The sequence below is a fragment of the Erigeron canadensis genome, chromosome 7 (genome assembly GCF_010389155.1).
Source record: "Erigeron canadensis isolate Cc75 chromosome 7, C_canadensis_v1, whole genome shotgun sequence".
Lineage (NCBI taxonomy): Eukaryota > Viridiplantae > Streptophyta > Magnoliopsida > Asterales > Asteraceae > Erigeron > Erigeron canadensis.
In genome coordinates, this window is record NC_057767.1 from 17,066,935 (window position 1) to 17,090,753 (window position 23,819).

Genomic DNA, 23,819 nt, shown 5'->3' on the forward strand with positions numbered 1-23,819 from the left:
TTCATACGAGCCTCATATATCCCATGCTATGTAATTTTTCATTGATTCAACTTTACAAATATGCAACCATATAGCGTACAAGTATTCAAATATATCAAAGTTTTCTGTCATATATATATTTTATTTTATTCATCGCATCACAATATATGAAACATAATCTTGCAATTGAAATAGCCTGTACTTAACTCACTAAAATTAGCAAAACACATATTGACATACACAATATTTTTATAACTATCAATAAGAATCAATATTATACGAACATCATCTCGGTAAAGCCATTACATCATTTGGCATAGAACGCATGCATACAAAATTTCACATAGCTTGGTTATACCGAGTTTTTAATCATAAACAAAAACTTTTACGATATATTAATTTTGAAAGAACATAATCTCTTTAAACAAACTAATAAACCCACTTTCACATACTATTCAAAAGCATCTTTGAAAAATATACAAAGAGAAAATATCGTAATCAAATGCTAGATTAGGAATCATATAAGAGTAACAAAATACTTTCTTTCTCCATTTATGTGTTACTGCCATAGTTTTGTCTATTTTAATATATCAATTTCATATCTTTACCTTTAGTTATCTAAAAAAAAAATGATAACTTTATATCTATTAGACTATTCACATATAATTACATGTGAGCATACAAGACGATAGATACAAATCAACTATGAATGTCAAAAATACAGATCAATACACATTTATTTTCGCTCCACGAAAATGGAATAAGCCAAACTCTTTGCATAGCAATTAAGGAAAATATTTAAACTCCCAAATTTATCATCTAACAAATCTTTATATATATATTTACAATTTTGGGAGACTAAATTAGTCATCATATTCTTAATTTGAACTCCCAACACATTGCTACGTACTCATTACCTTTAACTTAATCGTCCGATTTTAGTAAATTAGAGTATTTAAAATCATATACAATCATTCTCAACATCTCAGCCAATTAAATAAAATTATTAAATCTGCGTGTTGTAACATATAGTAGATAAAACTACTGCTGAATGTGTACATTGTTCATCATGTTCTTTGATTTTCGTACTTTGCATAGTTGCCTTTGTCTCTGTATAATTTAAAATTCTAATTAATCTTCTTCATGAACATATTTAACCATGATAAATGTGTTGTCCGAATTAATCAGCTATACAATATTACAATGCATGGTTATGAAACTTGTTTTTGACAATAAACGGGCTCAAAACTCTATTATAATAGCAAAACTAGACACGTTAAACAAAAATATTGCGATTGAACTTCTAATTGTCATACAGATTAAGAATATTTATAACATGTATAGACTTTTAATAAATATTCAGCAAAAAATCGATATTTTGATGAATATAAATTATGTAGGAATTTAAGATGATCATAAGCATGTAAAAACAAAATATTAAAAAATATATATATATACTTGATTACGATTCGAACGATGAACTTTTATATTGTAAATACTCCCCGTAATAAATATTATAGAGACCAGAAAACATGATTAAAGTTTACAAAACAAATCTAGTTGGTATATGTCTTTTGATTTAACAAAGTTAAACACATAAAAGAATATATCCTTTTAACCAGTTAATTAAAAAAAAACGTTGAAAGCATCATAAATAATTAAACTTTTAGTCCAACAAGTAAGTCAAACGAATATAAACATAAATATTAATTTAAGTAATGAGTATATATTTAAAATAAACAAGGAGCAGATTTACCTCTATTGGCAATTGTGAAACTGGATTTAGTACCTTTGATATTCTCCGTAATCACGATAGCCCAGCATCAACAAATTTGGATAAAAATTTTGAACAACTTTGGTCGGCCGAATAATTTTTCTTTTAGGGTTTTAGAGCGTGCTGATAACGTATTTTAAAACTAAACAAACAGAAGAATAAAGAACACAAGAAAAGATAGAGAGAATGGAGAGAGTAATATTATTCATCTCATAAAGAGGTATATATATAGTTACAAGCTGGAGTATCCTCTAAGAAAACAATCTCCTAATCACAGAAAAAGATTACCATTCAATATATGGACATCCATTCCATATATAATATTTATTACAAATTTCAAATTATCACTTGATACATTAATTTTTAAGTTTTATTATAAAAACATAAAATAACTTTAATTGTAAATGCAATAGTCTTTATTAAAACTTTCTTTATATGTAAATTAATTAACTCATTATAGCAAGATATTATTACATTTTTTGCATCATGATACTAATTGATCAATTTTCAACATCTTCTATCTATGTTTGCCAATTTACAATACTATGAAACGATAATATGTCATTAGTTAAATATGTTCTCTCGCGTATTACGCGGGACAATAATCTAGTTAAATAATATTTAGTGGTAACTAAAAGATTAATCTTACGTACATAGTAGCATTTAATATCAAATTTGTATCATTATTAGTAGTAGTATCACTTATTATTATTATTATTATTATTATTATTATTATTATTATTATTATTATTATTATTATTATTATTACTACTACTACTACTATAACTATTTATTATTTATTATTATTAACTAAAATAGTTCATGTCAATTAACAAGCGTGTCATATAATCCAGATATTATGTCCGGTGGCTTTAGCCCAGTGGCATCAGACATGTGTAGTAAGGGCCCCTGAATGTGTATACATCACGGGTTCAATTCCCACCACAGTGGTTTTTTCCCCAATTTATTGGGTTTCTTTCTAATGGTATTAAGTATATGATTGCGTCGCAATCACTAATTGCAAAAGGTGACGTTGCGGTAAGTGATCCTAATTACATTTAAAAATATATATATAATCCAGATATTATAATTTTCATATAATATTTATACTTATCAAGCAAAGTGATTGTATTTTATAACATACTAGATTAGTAACACTGTGTATTACAAAAACAAATCAAAGAAAATTTTGATTTAATATACTGAATCATATTTGTCTATGTCATGCAATTCGTTAATAAATATATTCATATATCTATATTTAATATAAAAGTTGAGTTTTGAAATCAATTTTAAAACTTCAACTTCTCTCTTCATAATAATTATGATTAAGAGTTAATTTCAAAAATCGTCCTTTTGGTTTTACCATAAAATCACGTTTCATCCTTTAAACTTTAAAATGACACTGGTAGTCCTTTATACGCGGATAATGGTCACGTTTCGTCCTTTAATCTAATGGATGATGGTCACGTTTCGTCCTTTAATATATCGGATGATGGTCACGTTTCGTCCTTCATATGGTCGACTAAAGGACGAACCATGACCATTATTCGCGTATAAAGGACTACCAATGTCATTTTGAAGTTTAAAGGATGAAACATGATTTTTTGGTAAAACCACAAGGACGATTTTTGAAATTAACTCTTATGATTAATGTTAAAGTTGATTATGAGAATACTTAATGATAGTTATGTGTTAAATGAATTTGAAAAGACTATTATGTATGTGTACAAAAAAGTTAATTAGTTCTTGGAATGCAAAATGATAATTATGTGTGTAAGAAACATTAATGACTTGCAAAAGTTGTTTTGAAAAACCAAGAATATTAATCTTTCTTCCTAAATTTTAAAAGTCAAATATGTGTGTATGAAAGTTAATAACTTGCAAAAGCTGCCTTAAAAAACCAAGAGTATTAATCTTTATTCCTAAAGTTATATCATATTAGCATGCATGTGTATCTTATCTATGTGTAAATATAGTATTAATCTTTATTTCTAAATAGGGATGACAAAAAAACCCCGACCCGACGGGGAAACCTGAACCCGTTCGGGGTTGGAAGTGGGGCATGTTTACCCCGACCCGACATCAACACTTATATTTTTATACTTATAAGTAATTAGTTTTAAATCTATAAATTCACTTTTGTAAATACAAGTTCCACATTAATATCAACTACTTTTTATCTATATTGCATAACTTGAACATTCATTTCTCAAAATATCAAGAGCATGTAATATTATTTTTCAAATCAAAGAAATTTTGATAACTATTTTTGAAAAATAGCTACTATTATTGGGTCGAGTTTCAGGTTTTGTGGCATTATTTTATCCCTGACGAGGTCGACAATAAGGTACCCAATAGGTATCGGGTCGGGTTCGGTTAACATATATCTTTATCTATATCTATATATAAATATATATATATATTGTTATAGATTTATTTCTTTTTGGAATTCGATAGGTCCTTTTATTTTATATTTTATTTATTAACAAATATATCATAATATGTGTGCATATTATATTTTTAACTAGTTGAAAGTTATTAATAGAGGTGGTGTTTGAAGGAATGTGAGTGAGTTGTTGATTATATAAAATAACTTATTAATGAGAATTGATGATCATGACAGTATTTGAAATGCTTTTATGTGTATATCCTAATGCTTGTTTATTTGATGGAGTCTATAAATAGCACGCACCAAAACTTTCCCCACTATGACCTTGCGATTTCTACAACATCTTAGTCTTAAAAAAAATAACCTCATCAATGGGAAAGGTAGCAGAAGTTGCAAGAAAGCAAAGTGAACCTTTGTTTTTATATCAGCTCTTGTTTAGTAGACAAACTAAACATCTACTCGGTATAAATTAACTCTTCTATAAACCAACCAATTCAATCATGAAAACAACTTCTCTTCATTCTCGCCGTCTAACGGACGGGTTTTAAGCCCTCGTAATTATTAAAATTTAAAATCTTTAAAAGTGAAGATATTTTTTATCAGGAGGAATTAAAAATCAAAATTTAATTAAATATGATCATAAATTATTTATAATAAACGAGGGAAAGTGCTCGCGCATTGTGGCGATGAGATGATAGGGGTGATAGGTCATAAGAGGTGATAAGTCATAGAGTGTGATAGCCAAATGCTTTATTCGTATGGACTCTGCCCTCACATTTAAAAATTCGTCATAAGTATATCGAATAACATTTCTAATGAAAGAGTATGAAATTTTAAGAACACCCATACAATTTTTATAATTTATTGATATACGGTTTTTGAGATAAATTTTTTTGAATGAAATAGATGAATAAAATGATTTATGGAGGAGAGAGAAAAAAATGAGTGATTGAGATTTAAGGAGAGAGAAAAAAATAAGCGGTTGAGATTTAATGCTATTATAGGTATATTAACTAAGGATGTTTAAATTAGTAAACAAAGACAGAGGTATTTTAAGTACTTCAAGTCATAAATTGAGATTTTCAAAAATAGCAAAATGTTTTATAAGATAGCATAGATATAGATATAAAAGTATAGATATAGATATAAATAATAATTAATAAGAAAATTCCAAATAATACCATATAAGTTTTTCTTTAATAATGATGATGTTATCACAATTTTCGTTACATAACCAAACTCTTTTTTAATTACTGTACAACATATATAATACGAGTATTAGAACTAGTGTATAATAATAGTATAATAATAATAAGATATTTTAAAAAATTAATCATAAAATGTCGGTTGTGACACAAGTTCTAGGGTTTGTTTGTTTGTAAGCCCCATTCTAACGCAAAACAAAACTAGGTAGTAACCGGTTGTCAAGATTAGAAATCTGGGATTGCATTAGTAGTATTTCTATCAAATCTGAGAACCCCCAAAATCAAATTTCCCCTCTTTCTTTCATAAATACAAATAATAATAATTATTATGTCGCGCCGGAGAAACGAATACGATGACGACGTAGAAGAAGAAGATTACGCAGTTGATGACGATGAGGAGGATTATGGTAACAACAGCCGTAAGAGAAGGAGATCCTCTTCAAATTTTTTTGATGATGTTGCTGATGAAGAAGAAGAAGAAGCATACGATGATGAGGAGGAGGATGAAGATGATGAGGATTACGGCGGCGGACGTAGTCGTCGAGGTGGCGGTGGCAAAGCATCAAAGAAGGCGCCTTCTGGTGCTGGTTTCTTCGAACTTGAAGCTGATGTTGATTCTGATGAGGAAGACGAAGACGATAGCGGCGCCGAAGATGGTTAGCCGCCTCTTCTTTTGTTTCATTACATCTCCTTTTTTCCCTCCCATTATTATTAGGTTGCGTTTAGTTACACTAGGGGTGTGGTTGCTGAAGAAAACCATCTGTGTTTTCTAGAAAGATTAGGAAAACATCGATACAGAAAACTTGTTCAAATTTTATTTTTTCAAAAAATTGGAAATATAAACTCCATTTTCCGACATATAACTATTATATAACTATTCCTCGGAAAACTCATCTATATAGTTCTCTACATGGAAAAATCTTGTTTTCTGAATTTGCAACTAAATGCGTTTTAAAGTTAGGATATATCTTTTTTTTTTTTAGGTAAATGGATTACCCAAGTTATTTCATTCAACAATAAAAATAGGCGCCGAGGCAGAGTACCTAGTTGACTTTAACAAAAAGTGTACCAAGCACCATTGTGCTTACAAAAAATCAAAACAACCAACTAGCTCTAGATAAACAAAGCCTAACAGATAGTAAACACGATATTAATTAGAAAGAAATAAAGAAGTCGGAATCCTCCATTCTTCAAGCCATCGATCCATATGATTTCTCCTTCTGAACTGAAACGTCATTTACCAAGTCTGACAGTTGCAATAATAGCATCACTTAACTGCTTTCGGAGCATCTTTTTGTTCTTGAATAACCTGGAGTTTCATCCCAATTCGAATTCACATTCCCAAGTCCAGCCTTGAACTTCACTAAGAACCAAACTTGAGTTGAATATTGGCAATCAAAGAACAAATGTTCATGCGAATCCTGTTGAATATTACAAAGGGAATATCTGAGTGAACTAAGATCTCTTCCTTGCATGTCCCATAATTGCATTCGATCTTGCGTCTTGAGCTTTTTAAGAAAAGCAAGCCATAAGATAAATGCATGTTTAGGAATACCACCTGCAAACCAAACAATATCAGTCCAATAAACCGGATCTGCCCTAGGTCAAAGATGCTGCCAAGCCAATAAACCGACAAATCATGAACAAGACCATTGCGGTCTCTCCACATACATGCATTTGGTGAGTTTGATAAGATAGGAACTTCAATCGCCGGTATAAACCTATTCTAATCTGAAGGCCATTTCCAATCTGTATTCTCAGTTTCTCACCAATTTCAGCTACAGACTAAAGCCAGCCCTAATGATTAAAGATATATCCCTAACTAGGATATATCTTTTTAAATCACTAGACAATGAAGTTACGTGTTTTTATTCTAAAGCTTGTATACCATTATGGGTATTTTGACAAAAGTAGTTGTAGTTGTAAGCTGTAGGTTTTAAGGCGATGTTGTTAGCTAGACTTCTATTTTTTTGAGGTGTTTGGTATGGTAGCTATAACTGCAACTTTAAGAGGTATTTGTGTAATTTTTTAAAAGTAAAAACTTCATCCAAACTAAAAGCTCCTGAAAGCCACTTCAAGTAGCGTTTCATTTTGGAACTTTTTCTTTCAAATAAAAGCTAAAGCTAGTTACATCCAAACAAAAATTCAATAGGAGCTTATTGTTCAAAATTAAAAGCTAAAGCTCCCAAAAAGCTCTCAACAAACATGCCCTATGAGTTTTCCGTTTCTGAAATAGAAAATGCGTGAAAACTATGTATACATATGAAAAAGAAGCAATTTTTAAGTTATAGGTTTAGTTAGAAAAGTATTTTTTACAACTAAACAACCCCTTCAATATTGGATTAGATATAATAAGTTTTGTTTACGGATAAATTAATGTGGCTGAATTGGATTGAATTGTATTACACTAGTTACCCAGCGTACAACAATAATATGCATTATTGCATTTTCGATTCTTAACATATATCATTACCAATAGACAAGCATACCATGCGTTATTAAGTATAATATACCTCTTTGACCTATCCAGAGGCTTAGTGTACTTTTACCCAATTGAATTTTTTTTTTTGGGTAAAGGGGATTTTAAACCCCGGCAGTGTTGTAAATAACAGCCTTAACAGCCGTTATAACGGTAACGGAGGTCTAGCGTTACGTTAAGGGGGTTGGAGGGTAAATTTAAAGGTCTGAGGATTTAACGGCCGTTATAACGGATTTAACGGTCTTAACGGCCTTTATAACGGAATTTAACGGTCAAATAACAGAATTTAACGGTCAAATAACGGATTTAACGGAGCTTAACGGTCATATAACGATCAAAAGACATTTTTTTGACTAATTTTGTTAGGATATTGCTAATATATATATTATTTATATAAATTCCTTTATATTTTATAGTCTCCGTTATAACGCCGTTATAACTCCGCGAAATGAGATTTAACCTTAAAGGTGGTCGACCGCCGAGTGACCGCCGAACGTTATTTACAACCTTGAACCCCGGTAAGCTTTTATATCACCCAAAAACAGTTAATACAAGTAGTATGACAGAGTATCACACTAATTCATACATACGACAGCCCCGTATGTATGTGAAACACGCTACAAACAATTAGCAGAACCAGAAACCTATAATCAAAATTATATAATAATTCTATACACTATAGTGCACTAGCTTCACGCTCAGCAAGTCTACGAGGCTGGAAGCTTCCAAAGATCAAGTATACCCAGCCCTTTAGTCTTCCTCTTGAATTTCAAGGTAACCAGTTTGAGTCTCACCGTTGTAACAATAACATCCCGTAATTGAGCAACCTGTCTTTCATTTGAGGTAAACAATCTGTTGTTCCTTTCCTGCCATACAAAGTAGGCTGTAGCAGATACGAGAAGTTTGCCAATTACTAACCTCGCTACATTCTGGTGTCCTTTAATGAGCAAATGATCAACAATGTCCGTCCATTTGCAAGAAACGTGTTGCATCATAGCAAGAGGCTTAACCAAGTTCCACACCTGCAACGCATAAGCACATTCAAAGAAAGTATGTTCATGAGAATCAGGTCCACCTTTGCAAAGAGGACAGCAAATCAAATTCAAGTTTGTCGCGCCGCTAACGTCCCATTGCTTAAGCTTATCTTGAGTCTTCACTTTCCTTTTCATAATTAACCCGACTAAAAAAGAATGCCTAGGAATACAATGAGGAAACCACACCATTTCAACCCAAGGAATTTTTTGTTGATGAGTTCGAATACAATCCCAAATAACAGTTGTTGTGTACACCACCTCCGCCCCCTACCATCTTTCCAAAATATAACGTCTTGTGAATTTGGATGGATAATAGGTGTTCAAATTATTTTACCCAACTGAATTCCCAGCAAGTCAATACTAACTTCTTGTTTTCTATCATTGCCGCCTCTTTTGTATCAGTTGGTGTAATTGGTTTTCTTCTTCTTTTTTCTTTTTTTTTTTTTTTTTTTTTTTTTTTTTTTGTGGTCAACACTTGATATCCTTTCTAGGTAATGATGCTTCAGGTCTTTCTCGAACACGTTGGTGCATCTTTTGTAGTCTAAACAATCATGTTTAGTTGCAACAAAAAATGAATGTTAACGATTTTAGTGGACATAATTGGCATATTTTATGCACTTGTAAGGCAAATTGGCCCATACATTAAATAATGACCTAATGAAATATAGGTAGAATTGGTAAGTCTCTTTATCCAAAGATAAGGACGATCACACACTTATGCTATGGTGTTTCACTTCACCTATAAGTATCACCCACCTTTTGTATAATCACTTTCTTTCTCACAATGTGGTTTGGCATTTATTACCATGTTCTTATTATTGCTGCACTTATCAGAAATCACAGAATGATTTAGTATACTGTATACTACAAGAAAAACTAAGAAATAAAAAGTTTTGATGTTTGTTAGCTAAACTGTACATTACCCTGATTGGTAGCCTCGGCATTAAATGTAATCATATTTTTTCATACAACGTTTGACTTTCAAGCTATGTTCAATTTCCTATACTTATAGATTCATCTAATGACTGTCTTAAGGCTATTCTTAAAACATATCACACCTTTTATCTCTTGTAGCTTATTTGACTTCTTGAACGTAGGCGAAAGTTACAAATTTGTATAAAACTTTCTGACCTCACTAATTCACTAAAGTAGTTAATTAAATCCTTACACTCATTATTAATTTATATATTTTGATTGAACTTTATCCTAAAACTCATTTTGTGTTTTGTTTTTTTATAATTAAAGTTAAGAAATTTTATTTTGTATTTTTTCATACAACGTCTGACTTTCAAGCTATGATTATTATTCTATACTTGTAGATTCATCTAATGACTACCTATGTCTTAAGGCTATTCTTAAATCTTATCAAACTTTTTATCTCATGTAGCTTATATGACCTCTTGAACGTAGGCGAGAGTTTCAAATTTGTATAAAACTTTCTGACCTCATTCATCTACGAAAGTAGTTTATTTAAATTGGTTATTTTTACACTCATTATACATTTATATATATATTATGAATTTAATTTTATCCTAAAACTCATTTTGTGTTTTGTTTTTAATCATTAAATGTAATATATTTTCAATTTTCGACCTTGACTTTTTTCCATGGTAAATAAAAATAAATCCAAAAATACATTTTCCAGAGAAGGGCAAATGAGAATAAATCGTTAATGTATATTGCCGGGATGTTCCTTAATCGTATGATGATGTGCAAAATGTGATTATGGGGACAAGCCATCTCATATTCATTGGCAATAGTATCAAGTCTGATTATTTCTTCTCTGCCCTAACATTTAGATCACACTAAGGTCTTAAAATTTTGTTGTCATGGCGAAAAGTGACTATGAAGTTGAGTATGTATCATACTGATCCATTTCTTCATAAAGTTTGAATCCAGTTAATGATATCTTGTTTTTGTAAAAGCTTTAAGTTCTCATTTTTTACTCTTACACCTCTTCTTGAATGCTACATGTATTTGAGTCCATTTGATTCTGGTTGTTCCAATTTTTATAATACATATGATTTCTTATGTGTTTCATGTTGCTGATGGGGTTTATGGCTTACAGATTTTATAGTTAATGAGAGAGTTGATCCACATGATGAAGAAGGTGCAAGGAGGATGCATCATCGTCCTCTGCTCTCACGTGAAGATGACCAGGAAGATGTTGAAGCACTTGAGAGAATAATTCAGGAGAGGTTTGGTAGGACTCGTACAGAATATGATGACGATGATGCGACAGAGGTGGATCAGCAAGCTCTTTTGCCATCTGTTCGTGATCCAAAGTTGTGGATGGTGAAATGTGCGGTATGCTATGAAGCTTATCTTCATTAGTTTTAGTATCATTGTATGGAACTAGTTCATTGATCAACTGTTTTCTTTCATGTGCTAGATCGGTCATGAGAGAGAGGTGGCTGTTTGCTTAATGCAGAAATGTATTGATAGAGGTTCTGAGCTGCAGATCAGATCTGCTATTGCGCTTGACCATTTGAAGAATTATATCTACATTGAAGCAGATAAAGAAGCCCATGTGAAAGAGGTATATTGCTAGGTCTAATTGTTATGGGCATAAATAAACTGAAACCTGAAAGCATCCAAGAAAGTGAGTTTACTAGACAACAACTTTCTATCAACTCATACTTTTTAGTTCTCTTAGCAACTTCTTTATTTTATTTTGGGGCTTTGCTAGTCAATGGGAAATAAGTTGCTGGAATTTTCTAGTTTGAAAATGCTTCTTTCTATTAAAATAATAAAATTTGTTAACGGGATAACCATCCGAAAAAGCCTGCTAATTGACAAGCGGTCTGCCGTTTTTCTTGGTTGAGGTTTATGAAACAGTGAATCGACACAAGCCTTTAGTTACATTTAAACTGGTACATCCCTGGAATTTGTACATATATATTGTTTAGATGCACTAATAAGAAGTATAAGAGAACCCTAATCTGATACTTTTACATTACTTCGAGCTCTCAGGCTTGCAAGGGTATGCGTAATATATACACTGGAAGCAAGATCTTACTGGTTCCTATAAAGGAAATGACAGATGTTCTATCAGTTGAGAGCAAAGCGATCGATCTTTCCAGGGATACTTGGGTCAGAATGAAGATCGGGACTTACAAAGGGGACCTTGCAAAGGTAAAATGGCCATCACTGGGGATTAGTAAGGCCACGATAGAAAATTCATGCTTCTTTTCTTGTAGGTTGTGGATGTTGATAACGTGAGACAGAGAGTTACAGTGAAGTTAATACCAAGGATCGACTTACAAGCCTTGGCAAACAAATTGGTATGTCTAATAGGCCCTTGGTCTGAAATTGGATTGATGTATCTACCATGCAGTTGCGTTTGTAGATTATGTATTCAATCCTTGCCCTGTTAGTTTGCATATATTTTCTATTCCAGAATAAGGTATCATTGTTTTGCCAGACAGAAATAGTACTTACATATTTTCCACGATGACCCATTTAAGTAGAGGTGGCAGAATAGGGGAATCAAATTTATACAATAACAGGTTGAGCTGATGTGGAATGTCATTTTTCTGAAAACAACATATAAGTAAATACTTTGTGGAACTACCGTATAAATAATTAGTTTGTCATATATTAGTAATTTTATATCATATTTATGTTACTAAGTACTAGCATAGTTTCATTAATGAACTTATATAGACGGGTATATGCATAATTATATGCCTTTAGCTACTTTTTACCCATTTGACTTGAATCTTTATTAGGTATTTTTTTACTTTGTTTGTTTGAATCATTAAAGAGAAAAATATAACTGAAATTGACACATACATAAGTATATGCATCAGTGTTATTTTCAAGTTATATGTGAAGTTTCTTCAGTGGATTTGAATATGTAGTGAATTTTAGAATAACTTTTCATGACTCATTGGTAGTGCCATTTCAGGAAGGTAGGGATGTTGTGAAGAAGAAGACATTTACCCCTCCACCGCGCTTTATGAATGTTGATGAAGCTAGGTCTGTTAATAATCTCTAGTATTATCTAATCATACTAGGTTGTGTTTTTTGTGCTTTCTTAACATCTCTTATTTATTTATTTATCTTCTTCACCCTTACTCTATGCCCAGAGAAATGCATATTCGCGTTGAGCGTAGGCGGGATCCAATGACCGGTGATTATTTTGAAAATATAAATGGCATGATGTTTAAAGACGGATTCTTATATAAGACTGTCTCCATGAAATCAATAAGCACTCAGAATATACAACCAAGTTTTGATGAACTCGAAAAGTTCCGGCAACCTAGCGAGAACGGGGATGGTGATATTGCTAGTTTATCTACGCTCTTTGCAAACAGAAAGAAAGGACATTTTATGAAGGGTGATAGGGTTATCGTTATCAAGGGGGACCTTAAAAATTTGAAAGGATGGGTGGAGAAAGTCGAAGAAGGGACTGTTCATATTAAGCCGAGTGAGGAGGGACTTCCTGTAAGTAAACCAGTTTTAGTTGTATTCTTCGTCATAAAGTTTTTTATGAATTTTTTTTTTTTTTGAGTACATTCACATTTCTTTCATCTTTCAGAGAACTCTTGCTGTAAGTGAAAGAGAGCTCTGCAAGTACTTTGAGCAAGGGAATCATGTAAAAGTTGTTTCTGGTGCCCAAGAAGGTGTGACTGGAATGGTGGTAACAGTTGAAGGTCATGTGGTTAACATAGTGTCAGATACCACCAAGGAAGTTGTAAGTAGTGAAGATATCACTTTCAATTCTATTTTTCATTTTTATGAAAGAAATACTGTTTGTTACTGACTTATTTGCTGTTCCAGGTACGCGTGTTCTCTGATAATGTTGTGGAGAGTTCTGAAGTAACATCTGGCATTACCAAAATTGGGGATTTTGAGCTCCATGATCTTGTCCAACTGGAGTAATTACGTTCTACAAAGCTTTGCCAATTTTTACTTTTAATTTCGGTATCTTATGTTTCTCTTATTTTGTGCAGTAATGTGAACTTTGGTGTAATCATACGCGTAGACAGTGAAGCTTTTCAGGTTGGTGTTTTTAGGTTAGCGTCTTGTCATATATAAATTACTGTCTCTTGTCATATCTAATGCGTGATTGTTAAATGTGTTATTTCTCTACAGGTTCTGAAGGGTGTTGCAGATAGAGCAGAGGTACAACTTGTTAGGTTGAGAGACATTAAATACAAGATTGATAGGAAAATATCTGCTCATGATTACTATAAGAACACAGTATCAGTGAAAGATGTAGTTAAGGTTCTGGAAGGTCCATGCAAGGTGAGTCTTGTATTCTTTCTGTTGATCTAATGTGTTATATATGCATTAATTATATCGATTTTTTTGTTAGGGACGACAAGGTCCTGTTGAACACATATATAAAGGGATGCTATTTATATACGATCGTCACCATCTGGAGCATGCTGGATTTATTTGTGCCAAGTCCCAATCATGCGTATTAGTTGGTGGTTCTCGAGCTAACGGTGATAGAAATGTATGGATTATTTAATTTCATGATCTCTTTTGTCTTTCATTACTTATTGCTTTATATGTCGATCACTTATTTATATATTCTATGTTCTTGCTCGATTGAATTTTATGTTTTAAATTATCTTATGTAGGGTAATCCTTTGGCTTCAAGAGCTGCTCAGCTTAGGACTCCAACTCATCTTCATAATTCTCCGGGTAGATCTCCTGGAAGAGGAGGTCCACCACTACGTATGTTTTACATTAATGTGATGCACTTACAGACACAAGCTATTTTCACCACAGCTGTGCTCTTTTACATTGAAATTAGGGTTCCCTAATTAGCATTTTTGATTAATGTAGCTGGTGGGAGGCACAGAGGTGGTGGAAGGGGGAAAGATTCTTTAGTTGGAACATCGATAAAAATTCGGTTGGGTCCCTTCAAAGGATACAAGGGGCGTGTTGTCGATGTCAGTGGAACATCTATTCGGGTTGAGTTAGAGTCACAAATGAGAGTTATTAGAGGCAAGTTTTTTTTTTGTCTCTTCCCTTTACTTTCTTGAATTGTTTACTGTTTGTCGCATTACATTTATATGGCCTTGTCTCTTTACAGTTGATCGCAATCAAATCTCTGATGCTGTCAATGTTACGACCCCGTATCGGTATGTTTGGACGTGCCCTTTTTGTATTGCTGGTCATAAAAAGAATATATTTACTCACTGTTTTATGCTTTTACCAGTGACACGCATAGGTATGGCTCTGGAAGCGAGACACCTATGCATCCTTCACGAACCCCACTTCATCCATACATGACCCCTATGAGAGATCCCGGAGGTTGGTTCTTCAAAAGCTCATCTCATGAATTTTGTGAAAGGGGTGCATTTTTTTCCTCTAAAATTAATGTATTGTAATACTCTTCCAGCAACACCTATTCACGATGGCATGAGGACACCTATGCGTGACAGGGCATGGAATCCATACACACCAATGAGTCCTCCAAGGTCTGTTATATATGATTTATAATGTTAACACCAGAGAATCACAGATGGTTATATACAGTTTGGTTAGAGGTGGCAATACCTGTGGGTGGATTAATTCGGATTACCTTTTGTTTCGAAAGGGTAAAATGGATAAACTATATAATATGCTTAAAGGTATAACGTTTGAGAGTATCTGATGTATGTTATTAATGCCTTAAACCTCCTAATTCATTATATCCTGAAATTGCATTAATATTTTCAAAAGTAGTTTTGTAATCATACACATCTAATACATTCATTATCAATTTATCATATACAGTGAGAAGCAGAACTCTTTTCTAAAATATGTTGCATCTTACACTGAAGTGATCTGTTAGACACATAAGAAAATACTTTTCTCCTATTACCCAAGCTAGACATCATGCTCATGTTGCCTTCAAGTAATAATGTATTATGCATTTTTACCACTTTTTTTTAATGTTCGGAGTCTTCGTGACCTTGTTTATTTTGATGGAAATCAGTGTTGATAGATCTGTTTTGATAGAGCTAGCAATTTCCGACACGGACCTGTTAGCACGACACGACACGACCTGGTTTTTTCGTGTTTGGCCTTAACGTGTTTCGTGTCTTAACAGTTCCGGACCTGTTAAGACACGATATGACACGATAAGACAAGTAGTATATATATGGACATGTTAAAGACCTATTAAAGACACGTTAAAGACCTGCTAAAGACACGTCAAGGATACGTTAAGACACGATAAGATACGTTATCAGGTCCCTTATCGTGTAACTTTTAACAAGTCTCTTAACAGGTCCCTTGTCGTGTAACCTTGTCGTGTAACCTGTTAAAAATCATGTCGTGTCCGTGTTTGGAAAAACTGACACGATTAGCTATCGTGTTCGTGTTTAACCCTATCGTGTTTGTGTCTTAGCGTGTCGTGTCGGACACGATATGCCAGCTCTAAGTGTTGACATGTTAATGTTACAGACACGTACATACTCAACGACTGGTGTATATGTGATGTGATGGGTTAGTAGTAGTACTAAGCTATATATTTTGTCTGTTTATAGGGATTCCTGGGAAGATGGAAACCCTGGTTCTTGGGGAACTAGTCCACAGTACCAGGTAAACACTTTGGACCCTCTAAAGGTGGACGAATTCAAATTTAAATTCTGCATCATTAACGGTATATCTCTTTGTCTTACATGCAGCCTGGAAGTCCCCGTCCAAGAGCATATGAAGCACCAACTCCTGGTTCAGGATGGGCTAACACTCCTGGTGGGAGTTACAATGAAGCTGGCACACCAAGAGATACTACCCCTGCCTATGGTAATCTATACGTTCACCTCTTAATCATAAATCTTTTTGATTTGCTGAGGAAATGTTATTGCTAAACCAATATATCTTATGTTACTACAGCCAATGCTCCAAGCCCTTACTTACCATCAACGCCTGGTGGACAGCCACCTATGACACCAAGTTCAACGTTCTTACCTGGTACTCCTGGTGGCCAACCAATGACTCCTGGCGGTGGTGGTTTGGATATGATGTCACCTGTAGTAGGTGGGTTTTAACTTGTAGTACTTTTTTGTGTTTTGCCTAAGTTTCTGATAACTGCAAAGAATATGCTACTATATATTATGTATTTTGCTGTAATGATGTTCCTTATTACATTATTGAAACGGTATTGGGTGGTTTTGGTGGTTTTTGCAGGTGGAGATAATGATGGACCTTGGTTCCTGCCAGATATATTGGTAAATTTACGCAGATCAGGCGAAGATGCTACCGTTGGTGTCATCCGAGAAGTGCTTCTGGTATGTAATCTCTTAGAGAACTGCAAGTTTGGTACCTGGTCATTGTAAACCTTAGGTGCAACATCTATAATTCTTTTTCTTATAATAATCATCTTTTTATGTTCTTTTAGGACGGTGCTTGTCGAGTAGCTCTTGGTTCGAGTGGAAATGGTGATGTCATCACTGCCAACCCAAGCGAGATAGAGGTGGTGGTGCCGAGGAAGTCGGACAAGATTAAGATAATGGGTGGAGCTCAGCGTGGGGCCACTGGGAAGCTGATTGGTGTTGATGGCACAGATGGAATTGTTAAGGTGGATGACACTCTTGATGTGAAGATATTAGATATGGTCATTTTAGCCAAGCTAGCACATTTATCATAAAGTTTTGAGACTCTTGTAAACTAAAGTATGTACATTATTATGGATTTGTTTGTTTGAGCTTAAGAAACCTGGTCAAGTAAGTTTGATAATCTTGAGTGGTCTTTTCAACGGTGTGAGCACTGTGTTCTTCGGTGTCATCACATGGGGGTGCCGTAACATGGAATGGACGAATATTGAAAATAAGAAGGGATGGATGAATAATGAAAATATTAAGGGACGGATGAATATTGGAAATATGAGTTACTATCAAAAATCAGCCCTATGTTGGTCCAGACATTTGATACTCATGTTCTTTTTGTATTGGCGTTTTAAAACTCCAATTCTATATCTAAATCAGTCCGTTCAATTATTTTTCGTTTGATGTCCGGCATCACTATTGTGTGACATACGATTGTTGTAATTTGTAGTCGTTATGACATCACTGCTTCTTGTGTTTTGCACCATGATTATCAAGACCTTGACCTGACCATGCCAAAGAAACTTCATATACATTATAAATTCGTGCAACCTCAGAAAATATGAAACAAACATTGTTTATTTGAACACACAGCTAATCATTCCACTTTCGGTTTATTACACACAACTCTTATTTACTTTACCAACAACCATAGGCAATGTTTTAAAAACCTGTATGTATCGGCCAGTATTGTCCGGAATACCGGATTCCGGATGGTATCCCGGTATTTTACAAATGGTATTTTGATTATATCGCCCCATGTAAATACCGGTGATACCGGTAAGATAATATCGGCGGTAATCATCTTTACTTTAAAAAAAATTAAAGAAAGGGGATATCAATATATCACCAACCACCGATCTAAATTAACACACACTATACAAAAACATACCCTAAAAAAACTTATTAACATACCCTTAAATTAACATACCCTAATTGTCAACAATATCATCAGCCACCACTTAAATTAACACACATCATACAACCCTTAATTCCTTAAATTTCAATCGCCACCACCACCTCTTCCGAGTTGTAAACCACCACCACCTAAATTATCAACTTATTAAGGTAATTTTTCTTTATTAAGTTTCTATATTATACGAAATTTACTTTAATTAGCTAAATTATTAACTAAGTCTCATTCTTTATGAATTTCTTTAGAATCTTGTTAAATTAAAGTATGAATTTCGAGCCAATTTTTTTTTAACTTATTAAGGTATTTCATATTTTTTTGCTGGAATATAAGACTATTAAGGTATATCTTATTGAATCTTGTTATATACACGTATATGTTAGTTTATTAAAGTAAAGTATGAATCTTGTATCTTGTTATATGGTCAAAAGTAGCCTATACGTATTTCATGTGAAGAACAACAGGTTTGTTACAGATATTATGTTAAATTTCAAGAAAAATATATTATATCTAGGCTATACAAAATACCGGCCAGTATTTACAAAATACCGTGTAATACCGGTATACCTGCCTCACGAGAACAACTCCAGTATGATTAAAATACCGGTATTTAAAACATTGACCAGAGGGTTCTAAAGAGGTATGGAACCACGATATACATTTGAAATTAATATGGCGTGCTTGTAAGTATACTAATAATTATTCTATCTATATCTATATTTTTATACTATCTTATAAAACATTTAACTCTTTTAAAAATCTCAAAAGATGATTTGAACAACCTAAATTACTCTCCTTTATTCATTAATTTAAATATCTTTACCTAATATACTTATAATACCCTTAAATCTTAACCACTCATTTTTTTCTCTCTTCTCAAATCTCAACTACTCATTTTTTTCTCTCCCCCATAAATCATTTTATTTCTCTAATTAATTAAAAATCTTTTATCTCAAAAACCATACCGATAAAGTATAAAAATTGTATGGGTCATGTTAATTCATTAGAGATGTCATTCCATATACTTTCGATGAAACTTTATATCCGGGTACGGAGCCTGTACAACTAAGGCATTTGGCTATCACACTCTATGACTTATCACTCTATGACTTATCACCTCCTATGACCATCTCACCGCCGCATTACGCGGATACTATTGCTCGTATCAATAAATACCAAATAGAGTTTCAAGGCAACAAACCGCTCTAAGGCCGAACGGAGTGAGGCGTCACCTTCCCAAGGAATGCCCAAAAAGCGTCAGGAACGCCTAGTACACCGCCCCTAGAGGCGTTCCGGTCAAAACAAATGTCTCACACTCTCACCGTTCGATTTTGGACGCCCCTTCACGCACCACTTTCTATGCAACTAGCCGTTGCAAACGCCTCTATTCCCTTTCTTACTTTTTTTTTTTAACAAAATAATCCTTCCTATATATATTGATAAAAAACAATAAGGTTCTGGCAGATAGACTGAGTGTCTACCTGACAATTACAAGCAATGCAAAAAAGCAACAACCTCTACCACTAGCACCATGAGAACATGTCTCTCATAAGCGCAACCAAGTAACCTAACAACTGATTACAAATGGTCTTAAATCATTAATACAAACCTATTATGGTATCTAGTTGAGATTATCGTTGTCATCTTTGCACTTTAATCTTAATTTTTTCTGTATTTGGTTTTGTTTAGTGATTTAGGGTTTCTTTTTCTTCTTTTTGATCGTCTTTAAACCCTAATAGTTATTTCTCTCTTCTGATTTGTTACCCTCATCGTGATCGCGGCTGCCTGTGTATACTGTATAGTTTAGCTAGATTTGTTGACCTTGTTAACTTGTTAAGGGGATTGATTTGCTAGTAGGGTTTCCATTAGGATGTTAGGACTTTTCTGTTCGTTTCCTGCTTGTGGTGTTATTTGCTGATTTTGGTTATTTATTTGCATAGTTTAATTAGATAAGAGAGTATGAATTCATCCAAGGGTATTACTGTTGGCCTGACATCGAAGATTACAAAAATTGATGGGAAGCCTTCTATTGCACCTATACGTTGCATCCTTAAGAACCCTAAAAAAGGCTCAGATTCGAAAAAAAGGGTCATCTGGTTCAGATGACAATCTTAAAAACCCTAATAACACATTGGGTGGTGGTATAAACTCCACTGTTGAAACTCCCAGTGTGCAGGCTGATGATGATAATCCAGCTCCAACCTTGAATATTGATGAGGATCGAGATTCAAAATAGGATGGAATTGATGGTAATGATAAAAAAGTGAATTGATATAAATGCTTCGAGTATGAATGAGACACGGAAAGAGAAAATTCAAGAGGAACAGGTGCAGCAGAATGCAAGCCCACCGTCATATGCATCCAGGTTAAAAGAGAACAACCCCCAACGGAAGGTAAATTTCAAATTGCTTGAAGCTAATGAAGTAGTGGAAAATGCAGATAATGTTATCCCCATAGAATCACGTTATCTAAATTTCAAATTACAAGCTCGATTCAATAAAGTACTTTGTGGTAATTTCTTGGGTGATAGATTGGCTTTCCCAGTAGTTGAATACTATGCTAAAACCGTTTGGGCAAAGTGGGATTTCTAAAGTAATGATGAATGCAAACGATTTTTTCTTCTTTAAGTTCAATTCCAGGGAGGGAATGGAAAAGGTCCTAAAAGGGGGTCCATGGATGATACATAATACTCCTATTTTTTTAAGGCTCTATTCTTGAGTTTTATTTTGAGGAGAAAAGAAAAGAAATGATAAGAAACTTTTAGTTTTTGTATTCTTGAGTTTTTGTTTTAAAAGAAAAGGAATGGAAAGAAAGGAAAAAAGAGGATGTTTTGATCCCAAAACTTTCCTACCACTTTTTGCAAGATTTAGAAAAAAAAGTGGTGAAATTATTATTATACCTCAAACTTATATAAAAGTTTTAATTACTACAAGGCTATAAATGTAAAATTGTATCTTTTTATCCTTTCTTTTACTTATATAAAGGTTTTAATTACTCTCAACTTTCTTTTCTTTTCTTTCAACTCAAGAATGCCTATCTTTTATGTAATTTTCTATCCTTTCTTCCCCTATCCAATCTTCTCTTTTCTTTTCTTTTAATAAAAACTCGAGAATACAGTGTAAAAGTTTGGTCTCCAACTAAAACTCCAAAGAAAGAGGAATTTAAAACTGTGCCTACTTGGGTAAAAATGCACAATGTGCCTTTAGCTGTATATACTGATGATGGGTTAAGCTTGCTGGCGTCCAAGATAGGTACTCCTAAGACATTTCATAATTATACAGTAGCCGTGTGTGTGGATGCATGGGGTCGTTGCAGCTACGGTAGAGCAATTTTATGAAAAACGGTTATTTTTTTAAATATAAATACCCACTGTATTCTTCATTCGAACAATGATACCAAACCACACTTTCAGTCGCTATGAAACTCACTGTATTCCCTCAAACTGATGTTGTGTCACGTTATCTAAATACGTGGGGGTGCGAGTCTCATGGTACCCTAACAGTGTTCAGATATCATGACACACATCACTTTGAAGGCTTTTATAGTTTAATCGTAATCCAAACAACATAAAGATATATTCATATAGCGTGACTCAAAATCATTATGTTTTTGAGTTAAAGTCATAGTCGGGGACGTTAATGTAACAAAAGGGAACGTGGAAGAAAAAGTATTGTGTCGAAGAACTTGAATTTCACCTATTATTATTTTTATTACTTTGATTGTATTCATTCAAATTGATGTTTGTACACGAAAAATGGGTAGTTTTAAATAGCTAAATATAATGATTTTGTATCTACGATTCGTGAAGTTGTATAACTCATAATGTTATAACAAATGTGCATGTACAGAAGGAACTTATACACTATATCCACAATGACTTGACTCCTAAATCCCGTGGGGGTCACAAAATCTGATACGAGATTTCTCAGTACAACGAATTTAAACAACTATTTGAAATGAAACAAATAAGTAGCACAGCGGAATTAATATTTTTTGTGAGGATTTTCTGATTTATTAGACAAACAAACTAGACAATAAAAGTAAAGATAGATAAGAATTTAATACTTACAGGCTGGTAAGGAACTGTTATGGCAGGGAAATGTTTGTCGATCTGTATCGAAAGGTGTCACTTACCGCTCTCGACCTTATAGAAGAGGAGAGCAAGCGTATACAGAAGTTGCAGGAGGATAACGAGAGCTGTATTTGCCAACTTTACACAAGTTGTAGGTTACCATGTACATCTCGGCTTGAACAAATGATGATTCAAGGTAACAAGAATAATTTTACCGTATTTCGGTTGTTTTCTAGTGTACGCATAAAATGACTGTATCCATCCTTACATAGGGACGACAATAAAAATCGAGAATGTTGATGTGTTTTGTTGGAAGCTTGATTTTGCCTCTTCATTCGATGTGCAAAAAGATACTGACTATGCGCAACAGTTGAGGGGAACCCCCGGAAATTCTTTCAGAGAATCACCAGCAGTGAAAAAAGGCATGGTATTAAAGGTTTTGCCAACGGTATTCCCATCAAAATCAACAAGGAAACCTCCAAGGGTACAAGAAGACACACGCGGTTGTCTAACCACAAGTCGACAAAATCAAAGGGCACCAGATGCCTCTCGGCTACAGCCTTCGGACACAGGGTCGCAAAGAACACCTAATCAAGGCAGACATAGCTACGCCAGAATTGTCAGGTCTCTGAGTTTTATCGTTTTGACTCTCTAAACGATCGTTAATCATTCCACTAACTCTAATGGTATCAGAGCCAGTCAAAACCGTCATGGCTAACTAAGCCATTTCAAGAACTGCAACAAGGGTAAGTCTACTAAAATTCCTGCGTTCTTAATTTAAAAATTTCTTTCAAGCAAATTGAATGATTTTATAGAATTACTTTTATTAATTTGTTCAAAAGACTGGAAGGTATAGGCATGGATAAGTCCTAGAGGTAGTACGGGTGAGGATAAATTAATAAAAGATAATTTTGTTTAAAAATTCTTTATGTCCGAAAGATATGAAAATACTCTTCAGGGATTGGTATGATAAATCCTGAGTTGCAGGCCTTGATTATCTAAATCTAGAACTACCAAATTATAGTCAATCAGTTCCTAAAGAAAATATTTCTTTTTATTGTTTTCATAGTTCAAAAACTCCAACATGTTTCATCCTCAGAAAACCCTCATTTAAACTTTATTTCAGATAATCTTTTATCTTTAGAAAATAAGCTTAGTAGAATATTTGATCAAGTTAATTTAGGTAATATAACAATCCTCAAACACTTGCACCAAATCCATAAAACCTTTGAAAATCACGAAGCTCACTTAGAAATCCTCAAGAGAAACCAAGACCAAATCCTGAGAAGGATAACTCAATTCACCTCAGAAATAGAAAATCAAAAACCACTCACTGTTAGACAAGTTACAGAACTTGTCGAACAAATAGCACAACAACCCAAAATAGCTAAAGCTGAAGCCTTAAGGTTAACTGAAAAC

At 33.5% G+C, this 23,819-nt stretch overlaps 1 protein-coding gene across 1 annotated transcript; it reads left to right on the forward strand.

Moving 5' to 3' along the window:
• The first annotated feature begins 5,541 nt into the window (after positions 1 to 5,541).
• Positions 5,542 to 17,808, forward strand: LOC122606817 (putative transcription elongation factor SPT5 homolog 1). The gene is made up of 22 exons (XM_043779682.1): positions 5,542 to 6,006; positions 10,932 to 11,170; positions 11,256 to 11,402; positions 11,837 to 11,998; positions 12,064 to 12,147; positions 12,774 to 12,844; positions 12,955 to 13,312; positions 13,407 to 13,562; positions 13,649 to 13,746; positions 13,822 to 13,870; positions 13,964 to 14,116; positions 14,187 to 14,330; positions 14,458 to 14,554; positions 14,666 to 14,827; positions 14,916 to 14,964; positions 15,042 to 15,136; positions 15,225 to 15,303; positions 16,357 to 16,411; positions 16,498 to 16,615; positions 16,706 to 16,849; positions 17,000 to 17,100; positions 17,211 to 17,808. The coding sequence occupies exons 1-22, from the start codon at positions 5,679 to 5,681 to the stop codon at positions 17,457 to 17,459; spliced, it is 3,138 nt and encodes a 1,045-aa protein (XP_043635617.1). The 5' UTR covers positions 5,542 to 5,678; the 3' UTR covers positions 17,460 to 17,808.
• Positions 17,809 to 23,819: the final 6,011 nt, after the last annotated feature.